This window comes from Antennarius striatus, chromosome 15, assembly GCF_040054535.1.
Source record: "Antennarius striatus isolate MH-2024 chromosome 15, ASM4005453v1, whole genome shotgun sequence".
Taxonomy (NCBI): Eukaryota; Metazoa; Chordata; class Actinopteri; order Lophiiformes; family Antennariidae; genus Antennarius; species Antennarius striatus.
In genome coordinates this window covers 17,482,794-17,502,828 of record NC_090790.1, presented here as the reverse complement: position 1 = coordinate 17,502,828, position 20,035 = coordinate 17,482,794, and the positions used below count along the sequence as shown (strand labels likewise).

General features: G+C 40.3%; 2 protein-coding genes across 2 annotated transcripts; one reads left to right on the top strand and one right to left on the bottom strand.

Annotated features, from left to right (window-relative positions):
• The first annotated feature begins 1,999 nt into the window (after window positions 1–1,999).
• Window positions 2,000–8,787, top strand: LOC137608946 (probable global transcription activator SNF2L2). The gene is made up of 7 exons (XM_068335591.1): window positions 2,000–2,434; window positions 2,590–2,630; window positions 4,522–4,751; window positions 5,974–6,079; window positions 7,316–7,417; window positions 7,583–7,727; window positions 7,867–8,787. Exons 1-7 carry the CDS (start codon window positions 2,362–2,364, stop codon window positions 7,998–8,000), a joined length of 831 nt encoding a protein of 276 aa, XP_068191692.1. The 5' UTR covers window positions 2,000–2,361; the 3' UTR covers window positions 8,001–8,787.
• A 5,366-nt stretch (window positions 8,788–14,153) lies between these two features.
• On the bottom strand, window positions 14,154–19,508 carry LOC137608586 (neuropeptide FF receptor 2-like). The gene is made up of 4 exons (XM_068335079.1): window positions 18,846–19,508; window positions 17,022–17,357; window positions 16,833–16,932; window positions 14,154–16,739 (listed from the first exon to the last, which is right to left on the bottom strand). The coding sequence occupies exons 2-4, from the start codon at window positions 17,347–17,349 to the stop codon at window positions 15,854–15,856; spliced, it is 1,314 nt and encodes a 437-aa protein (XP_068191180.1). The 5' UTR covers window positions 17,350–17,357; window positions 18,846–19,508; the 3' UTR covers window positions 14,154–15,853.
• Between the last annotated feature and the right edge of the window lie 527 nt (window positions 19,509–20,035).

Below are 20,035 nucleotides of genomic sequence, written 5' to 3'. Positions count from 1 at the left end.
TTTTTTACACTCCAAGAAATAATGTATGCATCATGTTCTGTAATAGTTCACAAAGGCATCAGATTGTTGTTTTTTTTTCTGGAAATCACACACTAGGCGAGAAAATCTGACCCAAAGAATGAACAAGTCACACTATCATCAGCGAAATGTCAGCTCTCACCCTGTGATGCTGAAGAAGCAGTGCTAACAGTGTAGAGTGCTAATTATCTGCAGAACCTTAAATTTAGCTCAGTAATGTAATCGGGTTCAGATAATTTGAGATTTCAAGTGGTTGGAGGGAATGGAAAAATTGATTTTATTTCCTCCATACCAAAAGGAAAACATTGGAAGTATTGTAATTTTTTTATTTCACATCGCAGTGCGTGGAAAAGTGTTTTTTATACTCTGTCACATCCCTGACCCGAGGCTATCAGTCATTTCCTCCAGGCTGCTGTAAATCCAGCTGTTCAACCTCCAGACACGTACAGTAAGTTACACACTGACTCAGGAATGTGTTACGTCACAGTTCCTGTCATCAAACAAGAGCTGGAGCAAATGATGCTGATATTCAACCTCTTTTTCTTGGTGGTAAGTTTATCTGAAATTTATTTTGTATGTTTTGGTTGCCATGCCAACTTGATGAAAGGCCCCAGTCTGAGTCTGAGCAGGATAATTCAAAAACTACTGAAACCTAACAGAGGATGCTCATCGAGCCTGGATAGACACAAACATTTTAATGTCTAAATGAATAATAAATGGATTTTGATTTAAAAAAAAAAAAAAGAAAAACAGTTTTTGTGTTTAACTGTTTGCTGAAACAATATTTTTCCAGACTTTTGGTCTCGCCACACAAATCAGAGTTTGACCTCAACTGTAAAAAAAAATAAGTTGATGTTTTTTTCTCTCCTGGTTTCTTGTGTGTCCTCGACTTCCTGTGTTGAGCTCTGATGCTGCGCTCAATGAGCCTTTTTGTTCATTTTGGAGGAAAGAAAATAACACATTGATTGACAAAAAACAGATGTGTTTGAATGTCAGACCTGAAAAGACAAAGTCTGCTGTTTTTAAGGTGATTTTGCGAACTTTGTGTTGTCGAGATATTTATTTTGTCTCTGCTGTTTTGGAACAGAAATAGTGTAACCTGATAAGAATGCAATAATCATCTCGCTGGAATGCTGGGCTGAAAGAGTGAAATCTAGTGCGTGCGTGTGCGTGTGTGTGTGTGTGTGTGTGTGTGTGTGTGTGTGTGTGTGTGTGTGTGTGCATCAAAATGAAGTACTGAATGTTCATGTTACTGATTTCTAGTAACGCCTCTTGTCACCACTTTAGAATTTTAACACTTGTTCTTTCTGGATAATTTATCCAAAAAAATCTTCTGTTTATTATTATTGAAACTAACTGACTGTGTAAAATTCAAGGTTGGTTTTTTTGGGGGGGTTTTTACATTGCATTGCATTTTATTGCATTAGGGAGGTCAAAGGCAGGATGGAGCGGATCCAGGCTGCCTCGTACTAGAGGAGTGGGATACACCCTAGAAGGGTACCCAGTTCACAACCATTCACACTCACAATCATGCTTACAGGTGTTTCACCTTTTTTAACTGGGGGGGGGGGGGCAGAGGGACCCCACCAGTGAAGGACGAAACCTAAACCCTCAGTACCTCCCTCCCCCAGAAAAAAAAAAGCATATCCTCCTTTGTTATATTCTTCTTTTGTGTATATTAGGAAGATGCTACTTGTTATTCTTACATTTGGACGTTTCATGAGGCACAATCTCACAACCAGGGGCCCCTCAGGGGCCTGGTTAACGTGTTTTGGAGCTGAAACACACTTTTTAGTGTGCTTTAACCAGCTCCTGTTGACTATCTGCATACATGTCATCAACCTGTGCGTCATGCGCATGGAGAGTTGGACCTACAACGTGCGTGGAGCCGGAATCGGTCACCGCTCAGGGCTTCAGAAGTTAGACCATCATTAAATATTGAAGGGAAGCAAAATTGTACTGAGTTTTCTTTTTTTTTTTTTTTTTTGGAGGATCTGGTGACGCATCCAGTCATTATCGGGTCAGATTTCCACTTCTCACAGCAGAGAGAAGGGGAAGTGACCCTCTGCAGTATCGATTATCCACTCGCCCTGTCTGAGCCACGCGTTTCCCGCGTTGCTGCGGGCTGGACTCATGTTTCTAGGATCACTGCATTAGTTAGCATATTAAAAAAAAAAAAGAAGAAAGAAAAAAAAAAATATGGCAATCTCCCTCATTGCAGGATTGAAAAAAATGAAAGTAAAAATGGACCCGATAACTTTAACAGCAGGGTAGGAAAAGGGGAAGAAGAGAAGAAGAAAAAAAAAAAAAAACCCACGTCTGGCAGGAGTCGATATTAAAAACATGCAGAAGGAGAAAAGCTCGGGGCCTTCCAGAGTCAGGAAAAAGACTTCGGAGAGCTGCAGACAGGAGAGGGGTATGGCAATTCTGTTTTCCCCCAGCCCAATGATTTGTATATGAAAACATAGCGCTTTTATTCTCCCCCCTTCTGGGCTCTGCTTCTGAGTGATCAGCTGATGAAGAGACTAGCAGCTCGCCGCTATGCTGGTTTGCTAATTCTCTCCCCCACAGCTGCAGCCGATCCCGATAACCAGCCTGCGGACTGCAGTCAGGTAAATATCCTCCTCCATTCCTTCTCAGGCTTCAGGATTCAGCCGGGCTACGACGCACGGGAACCGAGGAAGAGATGGATAAAATGTGTGCGTATAGGCGCGCGTAACAGGGAAAGAGAGTGAGTGTGAGTTTATATGTGTGTGTGTGTGTGTGTGTGTGTGTGTGTGTGTGTGTGTGTGTGTGTGTGTGTGTGTGTGTGTGTGTGTGTGTGTGTGTGTGTGTGAGGGCAGGAGGGGGTGTGTGTGTGTGTGTGCGTGTGTAGGTGTGTGTTGTAACAGATGAGAGGGAATCTTTGCCAGATTAGTCAGGGAAGAGGCAGGCTTGTTAGGAGAAAGCGCAGACATGGAGCATCACATGCGCACACACACACTGACACCCTTCCGCGCGCACACACACACACACACACACACACACACACACACACACACACACACACACACACACACACACACACACACACACACACACACACAGTCTACCAGGCGGCTCTCAGCTGCGTTTCCATCTTTGAGGATTACCCTCTATCCCTGTCAGGGTTCCGCTGGAAACGGTGCAGCTCCTTAGAGAGAGAGAGTTGGAGGCTTTCGCAGTCTTGATTTGAGCCGAGCGATGACGGTTGTTGGTGGGGGGGGGGATCTCCATTGTTTCATGTCGAACGTTTGTGTCCTCCAACTCAAATAGCCCCCACGCTTCCGAAAGACGTTTTTTTTCTTCTTCTTCTTCTTCTTCTCTGTATTTATCACCAACAATTCTATTTCTGAGGGGGGTGGACATGATTGTCTTCTATCCATTTCTGCGCTTTCACTTACATTTTGGAATTTTTCTTACCGTTGTGCGCAAGAACAAGCAGTTCAGCATGTTTTTTTGGGTTGTTGTTTGTTTTTTTTTTAACCTCCGTCCTTGACAAATACACATCTGCTCACACCAGCGCCTGGTCAATTACATGATCTGAATCCTGGTGTGTGTGTGTGTGTGTGTGTGTGTGTGTGTGTGTGTGTGTGTGTGCGCACCCTGCGTGATCGATGCATCAGTATGCAGTTGGGTTTGGACGACATGCCTTCCCCTCGTTTGCTCTCCTGCATGCACGCTCATGTCCCTGGCCTTTAATTACCTTTGTTAAAAATACAGTGGTTGTTGCTGATATTCAGAGGGGAGCAAAAAAAATAATAATTCAGGATATAGAATAAACCACCGGAAAAAAACACCAAAAAAAAAAATCATGCTTCTGTCATAGTTTTGTGCCTGCACCGGGATGATGTGGTTTAATATTCATCAGTGCAACATGGCTCCTTTTCCATTCGTTGTGCATTTAAAAAAAAAGAAGAAAAAAAAAGAAAGTCTCCCTCGCTTCATAATCATCTGACATCAAAGCCTCCAGATAAAATAATCTGCCCCAAATATGCAGAGACAGCACAGCATTTGGGCGCTCCAGTACATGCAAATTCAGATGCTATTGTAATAACACCCCTCTGTCATTCGAATACAAAACCATACTCTGTAATTCTGTAAATTCCAGCCACTACTGCTAATTAGCAGGAGACTGTGAGAGCTTTAATTTGGGGGTTGCAGACACAGACTCTATGGCTCGGTGTCTGAAGTGCTTAAGGATTCTGTCTTTGTGGTAAATTAATGCTTGAGTGTGTAGGAGTTCCCAACTGTAGCATTAAAGCCAGAGGAAGAGGTCAAACAAACAGAACAGGGATGAGGTTTTAATTGAAATCCAGCACCGTTGTCCTCCTTTCCTCCCATCCTTTCGTCGTTATTGCCCTGGAAAAGCTGAGGTATAAGCTGAGTGGGGAGAGAAGAACGTTATATCCGATATTTATAGGGCACACGTTCCTATAAGTTTGTTCACTAGATGTTCCCTGCTCATCGCTCGTCTTCCCGCAGCCCGACACAGGAAAGAACGGGACTCTGGAGGAGATGGAGGAGGACATCACTCTGAAGAAACGCAAAAGTGATCACCAAGGGGAGAAAGAACTCCAGGCCAAACCGGAAACGGGTGAAAAGGTCAAAAGGAAGCGAGGACGCCCACCGGCAGAGAAACTGCCTCCCAATCCACCCGAACTCACCAGGACGCTGAGCACGCTGGTGGATATGGTTATCAACTATAAGGACGGGTGAGGACGCACGACTGTTTGTGGAATTTGTCATGACATTGTGATGCAGCAGATTTTTAACCACGAACTAGAAAAGGAAAGAAACGGATTCACTTTCCTTGATGTTAATCGCCAAGCCCATGTACTAATGCAAAATGAAAATATAATTTATAATCTACTGTGCCAAAACTCTGATAAAATGTACTGTCTTTATACCAATAAATGGATTTGGCTAAATATTTAAATGAAAAAGACATTTGTGGTGGTGGTGGTGGTGGTGGTGGTGGCGGCTCATGACTCTGCTGAGACTGAAGAGGCTGATGAATTGAGAGAATTTTGTGCACCTGAAGACTGGGAAGTCAATGTGCATTGTGAAGAGAGAATCATATTTTAACACTTAAAAGACAGCAAAATGCTAGACTATTAATAGCAATTAGGGCTGAGCATAAGACCTGTGAATTACATAAATATTACAAAAAAAACAGTCTACCTGATAGGACTTCATAACCAGGCGAGCAGCTCCACTTACAAAGAATGGCCCTTTGAGTTAAGAGCTAACTTCCTTATTTTTACTCTTATCTTCTGACTGATCAAGAACTTACCAGACACCTCTTCTGTACATTTTTGAGGAATATTTTTAAAGCCACACAAAATTTTGTTCAACCTTTTGTAATCTGTCCCCTCCACCATCAGCTTTTTTGATGCTGTCCAATATTTTTTGTCTGGAGAATATCGTTTAATAATAGATTTATGTACTTGTTCCAAGAAAAGGTTATTTTAAGACTTTTTTAAAGGTCTCTTGTCTTGTAATTTTGCTTGTATCCAAAATATTCACTACTCTCGGTTCACCAAAGAAGAAGATAAAGGGTGGTTCGGGGGGTTTTTTTGGTGTTAGTGGAGTATTTCATCCTCCAATTTCTCTGGCTTTTTCTGCATCCTTTTTGAAGTTTTGCATTAGCAAGGTGAGACTGCACACATCAGCAACAACTCTGTTTTCACGCCACAATTCAGCAACATTTTTATATTCCAACATAACAATCTGCCAGTTCTCAAGTATTAACTGTAGTTTGTGGTCGTTCTCTTATCTGGAGTGGCGACTGAGAGAAAATGTTATTCAGTAAAGATGTGGTTGATGAGCATTTCTGGGATCTAATCTGGGATAATTACATGACAATAATGCCGTATGCTGATGATCAACCGCTTTCTCCATCGAACAGAATAATTTATCACATTCTGCTTCCAGGCTGGGTCGACAGATCAGTAAAGGATTTGTGCAGCTTCCCTCTAGGAAAGAGGTTCCAGAGTATTACGAGCTGATCCGGAAGCCCGTGGACTTCAGAAGGATCAGGGTACGAGCCGCCGAACCTCCTCAGAGCTCACATTGAGATTTTTATATCATGGTGATTATATCTGCTGAAAGAAAAGTAGAAGGAACAAAATACTGAATATTAAATTAATTATGAGTCACGACTTTAAATAACGTCTGACAGATGGAGAAAATATGATGTTTAGTTTATTAATATTTAAATTAATAATTTAAAAATAATTCTTAGGTGTTCTACAGTACAAAATAAGTGCTGAAAGACTTTGTATTTTTCATATAAAACTTTTTTCTTTGAACTTTCCGCATTGAAATATCCTTTTTTTTTTTTTTTGCATATCTTTACGGTTGTAAGCATGAAATGGATAAAAGATTCCAAGGTTTTATATTGATGTTTTTGCCTTTGCGTGAAAAGTTAACATAAGTTAAAAAAGCATGAATTCAGTCTACATATTTTACTATTTAGTTGTGAATATTACAATGAAATTGTGATGATCCTCATTGACAGCTAATGGAGACCACAACTGACATTCCGAGCAAGGGCTAAATGTAGCGCTAGTGATGTTCTTGTTTATCTTTATCATTGTTAACAATCATAGTTGCTCGAGCCGACAGCATGTTATGTTATTCCAACATTCCCACACATAAATTTAAAAGATTCTGAAATTTGTGGTGCAAGGGGTGGGAATGGCGCCGCCTTTTCCTTTGAGTTTCCAGATGTGTATGCAACCCTGTTCCGCAGGAACGCCACGCTGTTAGCTGCTGTCCTCCCTTTCCAAGATGTTAATTTTTAAAGTAAAGTCTGTTTGCCTTTTCTTACATAACAAAAAAGGACGTGTTTCAATTTGTGTGATCCACTCCGAATGCTGGTCAAAGACTTGATTCTTAAAAAGGTTAAAAGAACATTTTAATGCTCTGCCAAATGTGTCTGGTTTGTTGTTGGTTTTTCACGGAGGATTAGATAATGTAAACTTCAAGTGTACATAGACTAGAAAGGGGATTATTATAGATTAAGAACAGGGAGACAAGGGGAAACAACCAGCCATCGTGCAGTTTCATCGGTACTGAGCTGCACAATCAGAGAACTACTTTGGACCTCTGACGGTGACAGAGTTGCATTAAAAAACATAGTTTTTTAGGTTGAACCATGATTCTAACCTGCTGGTACCATCCTACCAGCAGGTTTAAAGTGTACAGATACTAGTAAAGTTCCCCTTCCACTTGTCAAACTGTTAGATTTTAACGCCGACCTTCTGCTTCGCAGGAACGCGTGCGTAATCACAAGTACAGAAGTGTTGGGGATTTGGAAAAAGATGTTTTCCTGCTGTGTCACAACGCTCAGACGTACAACCTGGAAGGATCTCAGGTGAAACCCTAAGGATTTGTTTCATTTAACAGCAAGAAATTAGATTTTCAGTCTGCGTCTCCACGGGGTTAACAACAAGCCACGCTTCGTTCATCTGTGTGTGTGTGTATGTGTATGCGTGTGTGTGTATCTGTGTGTTGCAACTGTCTCTGTTTACAACTGCAGATCTATGAGGATTCAATTGTCATTAAATCTGTTTTCGAGAGTGCAAGACAGAGAATTGTCACAGACGAGGAACAGAAAGAGACGGTTTCCGCCGGTAACAGCGATAACAGCGCTGGAGCCGAGGAGCGGTTTGTTCCGGCTGCAGGTGAGCACTGTCTCCCAAAGGAAAGTAAAGAAAGAAAAAAAGTTAAAGAATGAGGATCTTTAAAAGGATTGTCTTGTTTTTAATCACTGGAGCGTTTAAAACATCATGTTTCTACATTCTTTTCCCCTCCTGTAACCAGTGAAACCATTTCCAGGCCAGTTAAAGAAAGTCTACGAAGAGGAAAGAAGCAGAAACGCCTCAGCCAAGATGCTCCACAGTGATTTAGACAGTGAAGAGGATCTAGAGGATAACACCACAAAAGATGAAGGTTGAACTTAAGGGCCCTTTTTTTTATATTTGGGTTCACATCTATCCTCCACCGCATACATTTTCACTGGTTTCCACATCTTCACGTTCTTTAAACAGAAAAGACCGCTCAAGGAGAAGTACCTACGGATCGTCATCGAAGGCATCTCGCTGCACATAGTGCCGTTCTTTTGATTCACCATCTTTTATTTTTTCTGCCCCTGTGATTGCTTCTGTATATATTCTGTAAGACACCACCTTCACTAGCTGTTTTTAATCCATATATTTGATTGTATGAAATGCTTTCATATGTCTAGAGCATGATATGTACCTACGCCTCTCCTGAAGCTGGGACACCTCCAGAGCAGCAGCTGCCGACGACGACAAACATTTATGTGTTCAGGACTGGAGAATCGAAGCACAACAGGAAAGGTCTTTTTAAAAAAAAAACCTGACAACAGGTCTGTTTCAAAATCTCTGAATGTGATTTTAGAGATAAATATTTGATTAAAAAAAAAAGAAGAAGAAAAGAAAAACTACAGGGTGGAAATAAAAATTCAAAGAGACTAAAGAGACTACACACAATGGATAAGCTTTGGTCTGATCAAGGGTGTTCTAGTTGAACATTTTTATCCCTTGTGCTACAGTATATTCACATATTGTACAGTTTGTGTGATAAGTAAAAGCTAAAACGTCTTTTCATATGCTCTCCTCGTCGTTGGGGGTGGGAGGGGTGGAAGGAATCATTGTTAAAGACAATCCCTGGAAATATGTATCCCTTAAACACTTGGAAAATAAATTTTACCAAAAAGTCCCACTGATTGGTGGTCATTGATGTATTTTTATGTTTAGTTGTGATCATTTTTGTCATGTTTTTACATTTTTATTTTAATATTACAGGATATAGCAAATATACCTGTGTGTGTGTGAGTCACCCAAGAAGATGGAAGTCATCTTAAATGTTTAATAAGAACTGGCTGGGCAAGTTTAAATTTATTATTTATCATTCATTGCACACATCGCATTCGTTAGTCTCTTTAAAAAACTGGACTACTGTAAATGAAGTGTGTTTTTGACAATGGGCCGATAGGTGGCGCAATATAACTGGTGGATATCCTTTTTATTCCTGCATTGCACTATTCACTTCCTATCAAACACAGTAATCTATGAGAATATTACATGTTTAGTCCAACACTTGCAGACAATAAAAAAAAACCAAATTGACAGGAAATAAAATTGATAGGAAGCGAAGAAAGGTTCCCCATTTTTTGTCAGTTCTACAGTATCTCTGACTAGCTGTGTCATCATCTTCATCATCATCATCATTAGTGTTCCCATCCAGTTAATCGGATTTTTTTTTTTTTTCCTGCTTGATGTGTGACACTGACGTCACCAGGCAGGGCCTCCCTATTGCTTTTTATATGGAGCATCACAGGGATCCATCTGTGGTGTCATCACAGCCAGCCTGTGGACACCCACCATGCTGCGGGATGTTCAATTTACGACCCAGAACTGTGCTGAGTGACACCACGGGTCTTCACCAGATCACATACTCTGACTTTCTTCCAACTCAGTCAGTCAAGAGTATTATTAATGACGTATGTTTTAATGTTATAACATGGAAAGAGTAAAGATTAAACGACACAATGCAACAAGGAGGGAAGTTACCCTATAGCTACCGTACAGACTAGCACCAAGCAGCTAGCCTAGCCTCAGGGATTTGGTTTCGCGTCTTCATTTTTTTTAATTTTCACTTTAGAATTTAAAACAGCTTTCTTTACAAATCAGAAGTCGAAGTAAACACAAATCCGGCTACACAATTTGATGCTTGTAACTTTAACCTTTGTCTTACTTGGCAGACGCCTCCTGCTGGCCAAATGAATGCAGTGCATCTTTATTTTTTACACTAAATTCTTTCACAATCTTTTGGAACAAAACATGAAACATACAATTACTTATTTAAGAAATAATATACAATATTCAAAAAAATTAGTGGTGGGGGGCGCATACTGACTCAAAGTGGCACTCTCACAAGAACAATAAATACATCAACAGCTTTAGTTTTTACTCTATATAAAATATATGTAACCGCTCTTCTTCAGAATTTAACTCAGTAACTTTTGAACATGCATTATCACACCTAAATTTTACATCTAAAACAGGAGAGTTTCAGTTACCTTTTGATCATAGGTCAAACCTGTATTGTACTCTTTTCTCTAAAAGAAGTAAATTTAAACCTGGAATATATACTGTGTGACATTTGGTCATAAAATCAAAAGAAAAATAGTTGTAGCAATTCTTTGATCAACAGATATGCAAAATAAATATTTTAATCTATCTGTAAGTAAACCAATAAGAATATTTTCCTATTGCTAAACCGTCCATTCCAACTTTTCTGAAGGTTTTGACAAATGAGAATGCAATTTAAAAAGGTTGTGAATGAGGACCTTTTGCAATTTTAGGGTTTCCTACAATTTAATATGTTCTTTAGCTTCCTGTAAGCTAAAGAACAGTGCTACGCAACTATTTCTCTGTGCTCTTCTCAGATGACGGACACATTGACATTTCGGTGAGTTGTTTGATCCACCGTTAAAATAGAAATCTGACATTTAATGCTGTTGCCTTAATTGTGGCTGAACATGAAACATTCTCTGCGTGAGACTATAGGTCAGTAAAGCATCATTTTTACATACTATAATACTGACATGTTTGAGCTGGTGGTGAGGGTGTTGTGTACGCCTCCAGGCTTGACATTCAACACTAAGAACAATCATTATGTAGGAAATGTGTGATGTATCTTCAGATGCCATGGCTACAGGCGCAGATAGAAGTCAGTGGAGCTGAACATCTTAATGAACAAAAATAGAAATGACTACAATATTAACAGCAAACTGATCACAAAAATATTCAAAATCACCAGTTTGTTTCATTTTATATGTTACAAGTCTGATTTAAATTGACAAAAAGTTCTCTTTTTTATTTTAAGAAAAAAAGACGAGGGTGACCTGTGACCTCTTGGGGTTTGTTGATGTTTTTTTCCACCCCCATTTGCGAGATCTTTTTGATTAGAACCTTAAGAAATCAACTTAGAGCTTCAAATACCTGAAAAAAAAACAGAGGCTCTTCTGCATCCTGCAATTTCCTTTTGAATGCATTTATTTCAACTTTCCCTCCCACCAAAAACAAACGCAGATCCTGTTAAGGTCATCAAACTCCCCAAGGCATTTTTCCTCACTCCTATAATTTCAAAAGGAATTGGATTATAGCCTTTAAATTCCAATTTCGATTTAAAGCCCGCTCTGATTGAAACAACCTGTGGACTTCACTGACATCCATTAACTCCTTTGATTTATTTACGTCATCTGTCCACAGCTAATCAACATCTAATCCAGATCCAATTAATTGTGTCTGTCATCTCTATCCGTCAGTGTACATTTTCTCAAGTGTTCTCTAGCTTAAGTGAGATAATAAAGACTAAATAAATCAATTTACCGTCCTGACGTGTGCTCCTCAACATTTAATGAAATGTAAAGTGACAGAAGTAAAAAAGCTCCTCGTGGAGATTATCAACATGAGTTCCCATGGAGAGCAGCTCAGGGACACAAAGTGGCATGAATCGCTTTTTTTTTTCTTTTTTTTGATGCAGATCTCTGATGAAAACCTAATGGAAAAGCCAGTATAGAGATATAGGTGAAGGGGGATGCAGGTTAATGGCTCTCGGAGATTAGTGGGCGCAGACTTGGACTTTAATCTGCTGAGAGCACAATCCATTTTCTCTTTACCCACAGGACACAGAATTTTAATAGATAGTTAGTTCGCGCTGCATTTCATTCATTACCTTTATTATCAGTCCTGACATCAAACCTCTTCCCTCTGGCACAAACATTTACGTCTGGTTATCATTCAGGTCATTTTATCCTGCTTATTTGTGCGACATTGCTTTACGCCTTTTCAAATAGAACAAGATGTTCAGTTCACATCCAGGTCGCTCTTTATGACATGTTTTCTGTCGTAAAAGCTTCGATGATTGAACGTCAGGTTCCAAAGCCAGTAATACAGACTGTTAGTATCACATTAGCTGCCTTCAGCTGCCACAGCACAGGTACAATCTGTGTGACAGAAGAGCACTTCATAATCATGGTCAGTATATCATCATATTCCTCCATTCCTCTCTTCACCTGAGAACATACAACGCGCCTGTAAACGGGGTCATTTGGGGTCGTGTGGGTGTTGTTGGCTCGCTGCAATTATTACCTCTGCAGGTTTGAATCCAAACTGGATCACCCATCTGTGTTTGTTTGTCCGCCGCCAATAGGATATGTCAAAAATAAGCAAAAATTAATGCAAGTCGCCGGTGCACATGTGGATTCTGGATTGTTTCAAATAATTTTATATCATCATTCATTCTTTTTCTGTAACTTCTCATCCTGTACAATACAGAGAACCGAGTCGCTGGGAGACAAGGGCCTGGATGTCTGCAGAAGACTGAACAGAGGTGGGAGGAGGAGGAATTAAAGGCGGCAGAGCAAGGTGTTGATGACATATTTTAACAACCTGATGCAAACTGAGGAGAGGTGGGAGGAGCAGGTGCACACGGAGACAACAGACAGGCCACTGAAATAAAAGTGTGATGTCTGTGGTCACATCAGATCAGTGATATTTAATGACATGAATTTTAATTGTACGGTTTGATTCCATTCGGTTACATGTAGAAGAAAAAGGCTTAAGGTCAGATTGTCACTTGCAGCTTCTGGAATTTTGACCGCACTGTTTTAAAGCTAATTACACCCACATGTATGAAAAAAAAATTGACATGATTCATTTGATTTCTTCATAGAAAGGTGAGCAGAACCCAGGTTTTATTTATTTAAATGGATTATTTGACATCAACTAGAAAGTCAGTCTGGCATCGATTTATGAAAAGAGAAATGCACCCTGGAAACCTCATTCACTCTTCTTTTCTGTTCTAATCTTACCTGCATTTGGATTTGTGTTACACGCGTGATCAGTGTAGCGATATTCTGTTCAAGGTAAAAAAAAAAAAAAGAATGTTCAGTGTCAGGGAACCCCTCATGTTCCCGCTCCATATTCCTGATAGGTTTTCTGAGGAGGCGTTGATATGCAATCATGCAGTCATTTTCTATAGGAGTAATGTACCAGTAAAAATGTTATTCAAGTCTTCAAATGGTCACTCTGACCTTTAATGATCTTAAACGTACTTAAAGTTATGGGAATGAAGCAGGTGTCACGTAAAATTAACCTTGATTAAGTAAAATTAACATTTATACTCATAAACAAGAGATTCTCATGGGAACATATATTTTCATCTGACATTTTTTCATTTACAACTTCAGGGACGGTGATGATCATTTCTCCTATCAATATTTAATATAGGTGTGTTATTATGGGATGCAGATTAAATTGAGAGGATGGTAAAAAGCAGTGGGTGCTGTTAGTCAGCAAGGGGGTGGGGTGGGGGGGGTTCAAGAGGGAATATAATCCTGATGACTTCCTGGAAATGCCAACCCCAACGTGCTTTAGAGGTTTAACCCTAAAACGCTCAGACATGGATAAATTAATGAGAGGAAGACCACAGAAGAAGAACGATGCATCAATAAAGTCAATTACCCGACAGGCTGTGTCTTCATCCCTTTCGTCCCTGTGAGAATACAACGGTGGTGGCGGCGGCTGATGACTCTGCTGAGACCGGTAAGGCTGATGACATGAGAAGCTGGGGCAGTGGACGGGTGCACACAATGGTGGCATAAATTAATTAAAGCAACAAAGAGGTTTCGATTTAAAAAGATAGCTAACTGCAGAGGCGAGCAGCTGAGGAGAACAGCTGATGTCTCAGGTGACCGGCCGACAATGAACTGACAGTTAATACAGGAAATTAAGCCTGAACATGTAAGAACATAAGAAATAGAGATATAATAGTGAATGTGTATATAATTATGCAAAAAGCTTCGTTAAATATGATATATTAAATTCAGCAACAGGGAAATTAACTAACTTAGCATATCACATGTATATTACATGTACTATAAGGAGCAAGAAGGAGAAGCTGGAGGGAACCCACAAAGAACACGGGGAGAACATGCAAAGCCTTCTCCAAACCTTTACGTGTTTTCTGCAGCTTTAACTTCGCAGTGTAAGAAGAGAACATCACAATGGTTCGTCTTTAAACTGCTCATTTTTATTTTACATTCACAAGCTCTGTTTGCTTTTTCCGTTTAAGCATCACAATACATTACAGCATCATCACTGACATTCTTAGAGACAGTACAAATATTCAAATGAGACAAAAGGGCAAATCCAAATACTTGAACTTTATGTCTTTAAATATTGACACTGAAAAGTTGCCATGAGACAAATGTCCTCCAGCTTGATGTATGTTGCGAAGCGACATTGACACTAAAGTGAAAGCTAAGGGTGTATTCATGCTCTGGCACCATTATCTATTCTCCTTCAATCCCCAAGGCCTCTTCTCTGTCGTGTCATTAGACGCCTTTCATCGCTGTTGCTTAAGAGCTGCCATTCACAGAATGAGCTACTTGGGAAAAAACAGAAAGAAAATTGGTGCAGAGGTTCTGACTGACAGAGAATTATATGAATTGTTAACATTATGCAATCCTCTTTTCTCCTCTATTTGTCCATTCAGAACCACCATAGGAACAACAAGGAACATGGTGAACACTTCTGTACTGAGATATTACATCTTATTTCCAAGGTAAAGAAAGCAGTCTTTCTTTTCACGTAATTAATAGAAATATAAATATTATTTCAGCCAATAAATGCCCATGAATTATTACAGCCCATTTTATCAAGAACATGTAGAATGAATAAATAAACAAATAAATAAATATTACAACAACACAATAAATAATATCGTTGAATGAAAATACATCATAATAATTTAATACAAGTATTTCTATCAAACTTAACCTTCCCCGTCTGCACTGTTCACGCAACCATGAGGCAATAAAGACTTCAAAATGAAATCAAATGAAACTTAAAGGACACACAGCCTACCTTGTCTTTTGTCTTTACTACACACTGGTGCGTTCTGAACATCTTCTGTACATTCCTGATACTTTTGCATTCATCACATAGCAACGTTATAGACAGATCGACTAGACTGCATAGCTGACGTGCAGGTTGAATGCGCTGCGACGGTAATATGCAGTTAAGTAGAGGGGTTGTATTCACATGACATTCTGGAATGGCATAGAATGTACTTAATGGCTAATTAGGCTATAAGTAGCATGAGTACAAATTTCATAAATGTCATGGCAGCAAATGTAATTTCAGAAGGCTTTCAAAGGGCTTGACTGCACGGGGGCTCGTCTCCTCACTACGCCCTCCGAACTGGATTTCTCCATGAAAGATTTAATTAAAAATAAAAAAAACCTGTAGAGTAACAAAACAAAAAATGCAGGGCACTCTTGACTTAAGTTGTGCAATTCAATTCACAAGAACAACTTCACCTACAAGAAGAAGTTGCCAATGCAGGACAGGTTTAGAACAATGGAACAACTCTTGGACTCAGGTGAGAATGCACACCTCCAACATTCCAGAAAGGAATATCCAATCAGAAACTCTACAAGCTGCGCAGCTCGGAATGAAATTGTGATCGAATCATCAGTTGGCTTGCAGCAAACTGCCCACGTTGCTGCCATAGGTGTGATGGTTTCACCAAATTTCTGATATTTTGAGGATTGAAACTTTTACCACAAGATTTCAGGGGCCTCTAGCCTCTTCTTAATATTCTTTTCTTTGTTACAAATTCAAAATCCTCAGAGGCCTGTCTCTTCAAAGTCTTTTTAAATACAATACATGATGCCTCAGAATTATTGAAACACTTCACAGTATCTTTCTGCCTAAATCTGGGACACCTTTTCCAGGTCTTCCAAGATCATGTCCTGTTCTTTGATATCGCCATCCAAAGACACGCCATCCTGGAAGGAACTCTTCCCATTCCCTACCAGCCGCGGTCTGACTCCAGATCCTGATCTACTGAGGGTGGCACCCTGGACCGGGAGCACAGCGTGACCTCGGATGCAGTGGGAGTGGCTCCTCTGGCGTTGCATGTCGTCCCTGCACAGCTGAAATTTGAAAGCAGCCTGAAAGCCTCTGCGAAAGTTCTCGTTGAAGAACCCATAGATGATGGGGTTGACGCTGCTATTGAAGAAGGCCAACCAGTGAGCTAAGGGATACACGTAGATGTTAATGATGCGAGACTGGTGCTCGGTCAGGCTGGCGTAGTCGCTAAGCATCATCAGCGTCCACAGGGGAAGCCAAGATAAGATGAAGAGCAAAGCCACAACCAGGAGCATCATTATCACCCGTGTCTTCTTCTTGGAAATCATGTGGCGCGCCTCCATGCTGGATTTACTGCCACCTATGCCTTCGGACACAACGCCGCTGCTCCGCACCAGAGTTATGGTGGTCTTAGAGAGGGTGAATCCAATGCGGGAGTACATAATGACGATGAGACTGAGAGGGGCGAGGTAGATGTTAGCAAAGAGGACAGTGGTGTAGATTTTCCGCATCTCCTGATTGGGCCAATTTTCCCTGCACCAATAGAAGGGTCGAGTGTCATTCTTGTGACCGAGGACTATTCGCACCCTTTGCTCCATTGTGACCTGAAGCATGACTCCAGAGGGACACATAATGAACACGGCCAAGAACCATATAATGACGATTATTAGCTTGGAGGTGGCGATGGTCATCTTCTGCTTGAAAGGGTAGACGATGCAACGGAATCTGACATTAAAGGAGATCGGAGGAAATGAGAAAAGCAAAAATAATCCTCGGGGTGAAACACATTATAGCCAGCAGTTCCGTTACAAACCTCACCTGTCAACAGCTATTGCTACCAGAGTGAAGACAGATGCCGACACAGATATTCCTTGAACCATACCGCTTAGCTTACACACTACACTGCCAAAGGGCCAACCTGTGGGGAAAAGGAAGACCAAAGTAGTATCAGACTTGCAAATCAAGGGAATTGCAGAAGAAGACAAAAGAAAAGTTGTGTGTTCCTACCCGTTATGATGTTATCCAACAGGGTTGTTGGCATGCAAAAGATGCCGACCAGTAGGTCACTGATGGCAAGGTTCAGGATGAACAGGTTGGTGACGGTGCGCATGTTTTTGCTGCGCAACACAATGAAGCACACAACACCGTTGCCTACCATGCAGACCAGGAAGATGAGCAGGTAGGAGATGGTGAAAACTGTCGCCATTGGGGGTTTGTGAAGGTAGAAATCTACATAGGTGATGTTCGGGTGGGTCAAAGGTTTCAACCCGAATGACAACGAATTTGAGGAGTTCAGGTCCGCACAGGTACTGTTGAGAACTAGATGATGAGTCATGGTGAGATCTGGATGGAATATAGGCAGAGAGAGTCAGAGAGGCAGAGGTGTGAAACCTGGATAGTCTCTAGTGTTCAGGTTGTTGTGGAATGGTCTGAGTTAACCATCCTCCAGTAACCAGATTAAGAAGTGGAACGTTATCGCTCACATCGTTCCGCAGTCCTGCGCACAAGAAGGAGAAATCAATCGGTGATACCATGAAACAGTTGAAGCACCTCAGAGATCAATAGTCCAGCGATTGTGTCTTTACATGATCACGGTTGTGTGACTTCACACTCACAACAACACTGGAACAGTCTGTCTGTCCGGATCGATGGCTCACCATTTGGCGACGCCAATCATCCGAATCCAGCACTGCCAGAAGAAAATGAGCTCATGATCACCTTCTACTGATTTCCTATAATACTGATTGTTAAACGCTGCACATATTAATGTTTTTGTGAACTTTACAAATGTTCACTTACATTTTGTTCTAGTCTCCTGCAGAACAATTGACTTGAATATCTTTGTTTTTTGATCAATTTGTCAGCAAAATTAAGCAAAAAGCTACTAAATGGACGTCTGTGAAACGTGGTGAAAGGATGGGTTCCATTACCACTCAGAGAATAAAAGATTTTTTTTCCGCCCCACTTCCTTTGATATTGTGAGATAGATGTTTTTATATGTGAGGAAACTGTATGTAGATCACAGACTGAAGTAGGACATCTTTAGTCAGTTGTGACTATCTGATTAAAGCCATGTGATGAATCAATCATTAGCATATTAATTAGTAACAAACTCATGTTTCATTCATTTATTTGTCATATTCATTTACATATTTGAACATGTAATGAATCTTGATGAATTCAGTGACCCTAGAACAAGCTGTAGGAATTTGCATTTCACTCTTTAAACCTCTTCAGTCCATTTTCAGATAAAACTTCAGATAATCCACCTAAAGGAAATGTGTGATTAGAGTGACACCAGCACATCCTGCTGCTCATTATAATAAAGCAAATACAGAGTAGGACGGGAGTTAAAAACCTGCAATTCAAACCCAATTTGGGTGAGATGAGCTTTAATCTTCAGTGCTCTGGAGGAAATTGGGTTTCCTACCCTTCAAGATTTTGATTTGCTGTCGTAACAATTAACATGTATCACTGAGAAAGTGTTAAAGGTCAATTCTGAAATGGTATAAATACATTTAGGACCAAAACGCAATTCTTGAAAAGCCACAATTTCTCAATCCTTATTTTTAAGAGAATCAGAGAAGTGAAACGGTTCAATCACTATTAACTTCAAAAGTCATGCCTGGTGGGAATTTAGTTAAAATCCAGTCTTTCCTACATCTCAGCTTGATCTGAATGACATTTTCTAATAGTTTCATATCATTCACTGGATTCAGCGTTAATATCTCCACAGATTTACAAGCATCAACAACTGAGGTGATTGTAGGAAAAGTAAAACTTTCTTCATGGTAAAGTATCTTAATTTTAGAAATGCACTTATTTTCTTACCTAAACAACAAACTGTGAAGCCGTATTCTTCTGTCTTGCTGTCCTTAGATGTGGTTTACATCCATTTGATGGACACTTCTCTCATTCAGAGCGAAAGCAGCATTGATTGGAGTCTGAGAGGCTCTTTACATCTGTTCAGCCCCTCTGCTAGGCTGAGACTGCTGTAGGGTTTATAGGCAACTGAGCTGAGTGGAGATTTTTCTCTGGAGAAATGTGCTGGAGGCGACGTGTGAATTTAGTTTATATGGTTATAGCTGCCACAGTGAATACTGTGTGCTAGCCTTGGAGGATGGTGCACTACATATGAGACGTCATTTAAATTAAAAGGTTCTTATTTTCTGAGCAAATTCAAGGAAAATTACTTTTTCTCGTTTCAGTTTCAAAGGTTTCCACCCTAAAACTGACAAATTTGATACCTTGAGATCAAATGAGTGGAAACCTTCCAGGGTCTCAGGCAGGTGGGCCACCAAAATGATCGCTACAAACACGCAGATACTTAAAAGTGATTGAAAGTGCTGTCTATATGCCAGGTATAAGGCTGGAACCATACTAGGAACAGAATAAGGTGCTCGTCTTCATCAGAAAAGTGAAGCAAATCTTCGCTGCTCTCATACGGAAAGCTTTTAATGATGTTCTCCCAGCATATCAAGTTAAATCACAAATATAGATCCTTGAATGAACTGTAACACTAAAACTACTCAATAAATCATTATTCTTCTGTAGAATTTCTGTAGAAGAATCAAAAGTACTGTATTGTTGTGAAGGTAACGTCATTAAAGACAAACGGATGTGTTTTGCTGGCAGGCCTTCACCAAGGAGTAAATTCTAAATGTTCCTCTTTTAGTATAATTCAAATACTGTAGATGCCTTTCTGCGCCACCTTCTGGAGCTAAATGAAACTACACCCCCAGGAGACACAGTTGATGTTTTTCCAGATGGAGAGAACCTTCTGTTCCAAGAGGTTTCTTCACCTCCCTGATGGAAACACAATGCCGAAGTCTAACGTCACCTCACATGACCATAAAGGAATTTAAAGAATTGATTTACATGCAGTTTTAACTTAAACGTACACATTTTTTAAAAATTTGAGTTCATCTATAAGTCATGCCTGACAAGGAACTAGGAAAGACTTCCAGAATTGATGCGTGAAGAGCGCCCTCTGCTGGCCTTTAGTAATGACGTCCACTACA

Coding starts and splice junctions, on each gene's coding strand:
- LOC137608946 (XM_068335591.1), top strand. CDS start 2,362: ATGCAGAAGGAGAAAAGCTCGGGGCCTTCCAGAGTCAGGAAAAAGACT. Junction 4,752..5,973: donor GTTATCAACTATAAGGACGG/GTGAGGACGCAC, acceptor TTCTGCTTCCAG/GCTGGGTCGACAGATCAGTA. Junction 7,728..7,866: donor GCGGTTTGTTCCGGCTGCAG/GTGAGCACTGTC, acceptor TCCTGTAACCAG/TGAAACCATTTCCAGGCCAG.
- LOC137608586 (XM_068335079.1), bottom strand. CDS start 17,349: ATGACTCATCATCTAGTTCTCAACAGTACCTGTGCGGACCTGAACTCC. Junction 16,933..17,021: donor GTTGGATAACATCATAACGG/GTAGGAACACAC, acceptor TTTTCCCCACAG/GTTGGCCCTTTGGCAGTGTA. Junction 16,740..16,832: donor GTAGCAATAGCTGTTGACAG/GTGAGGTTTGTA, acceptor CTTTAATGTCAG/ATTCCGTTGCATCGTCTACC.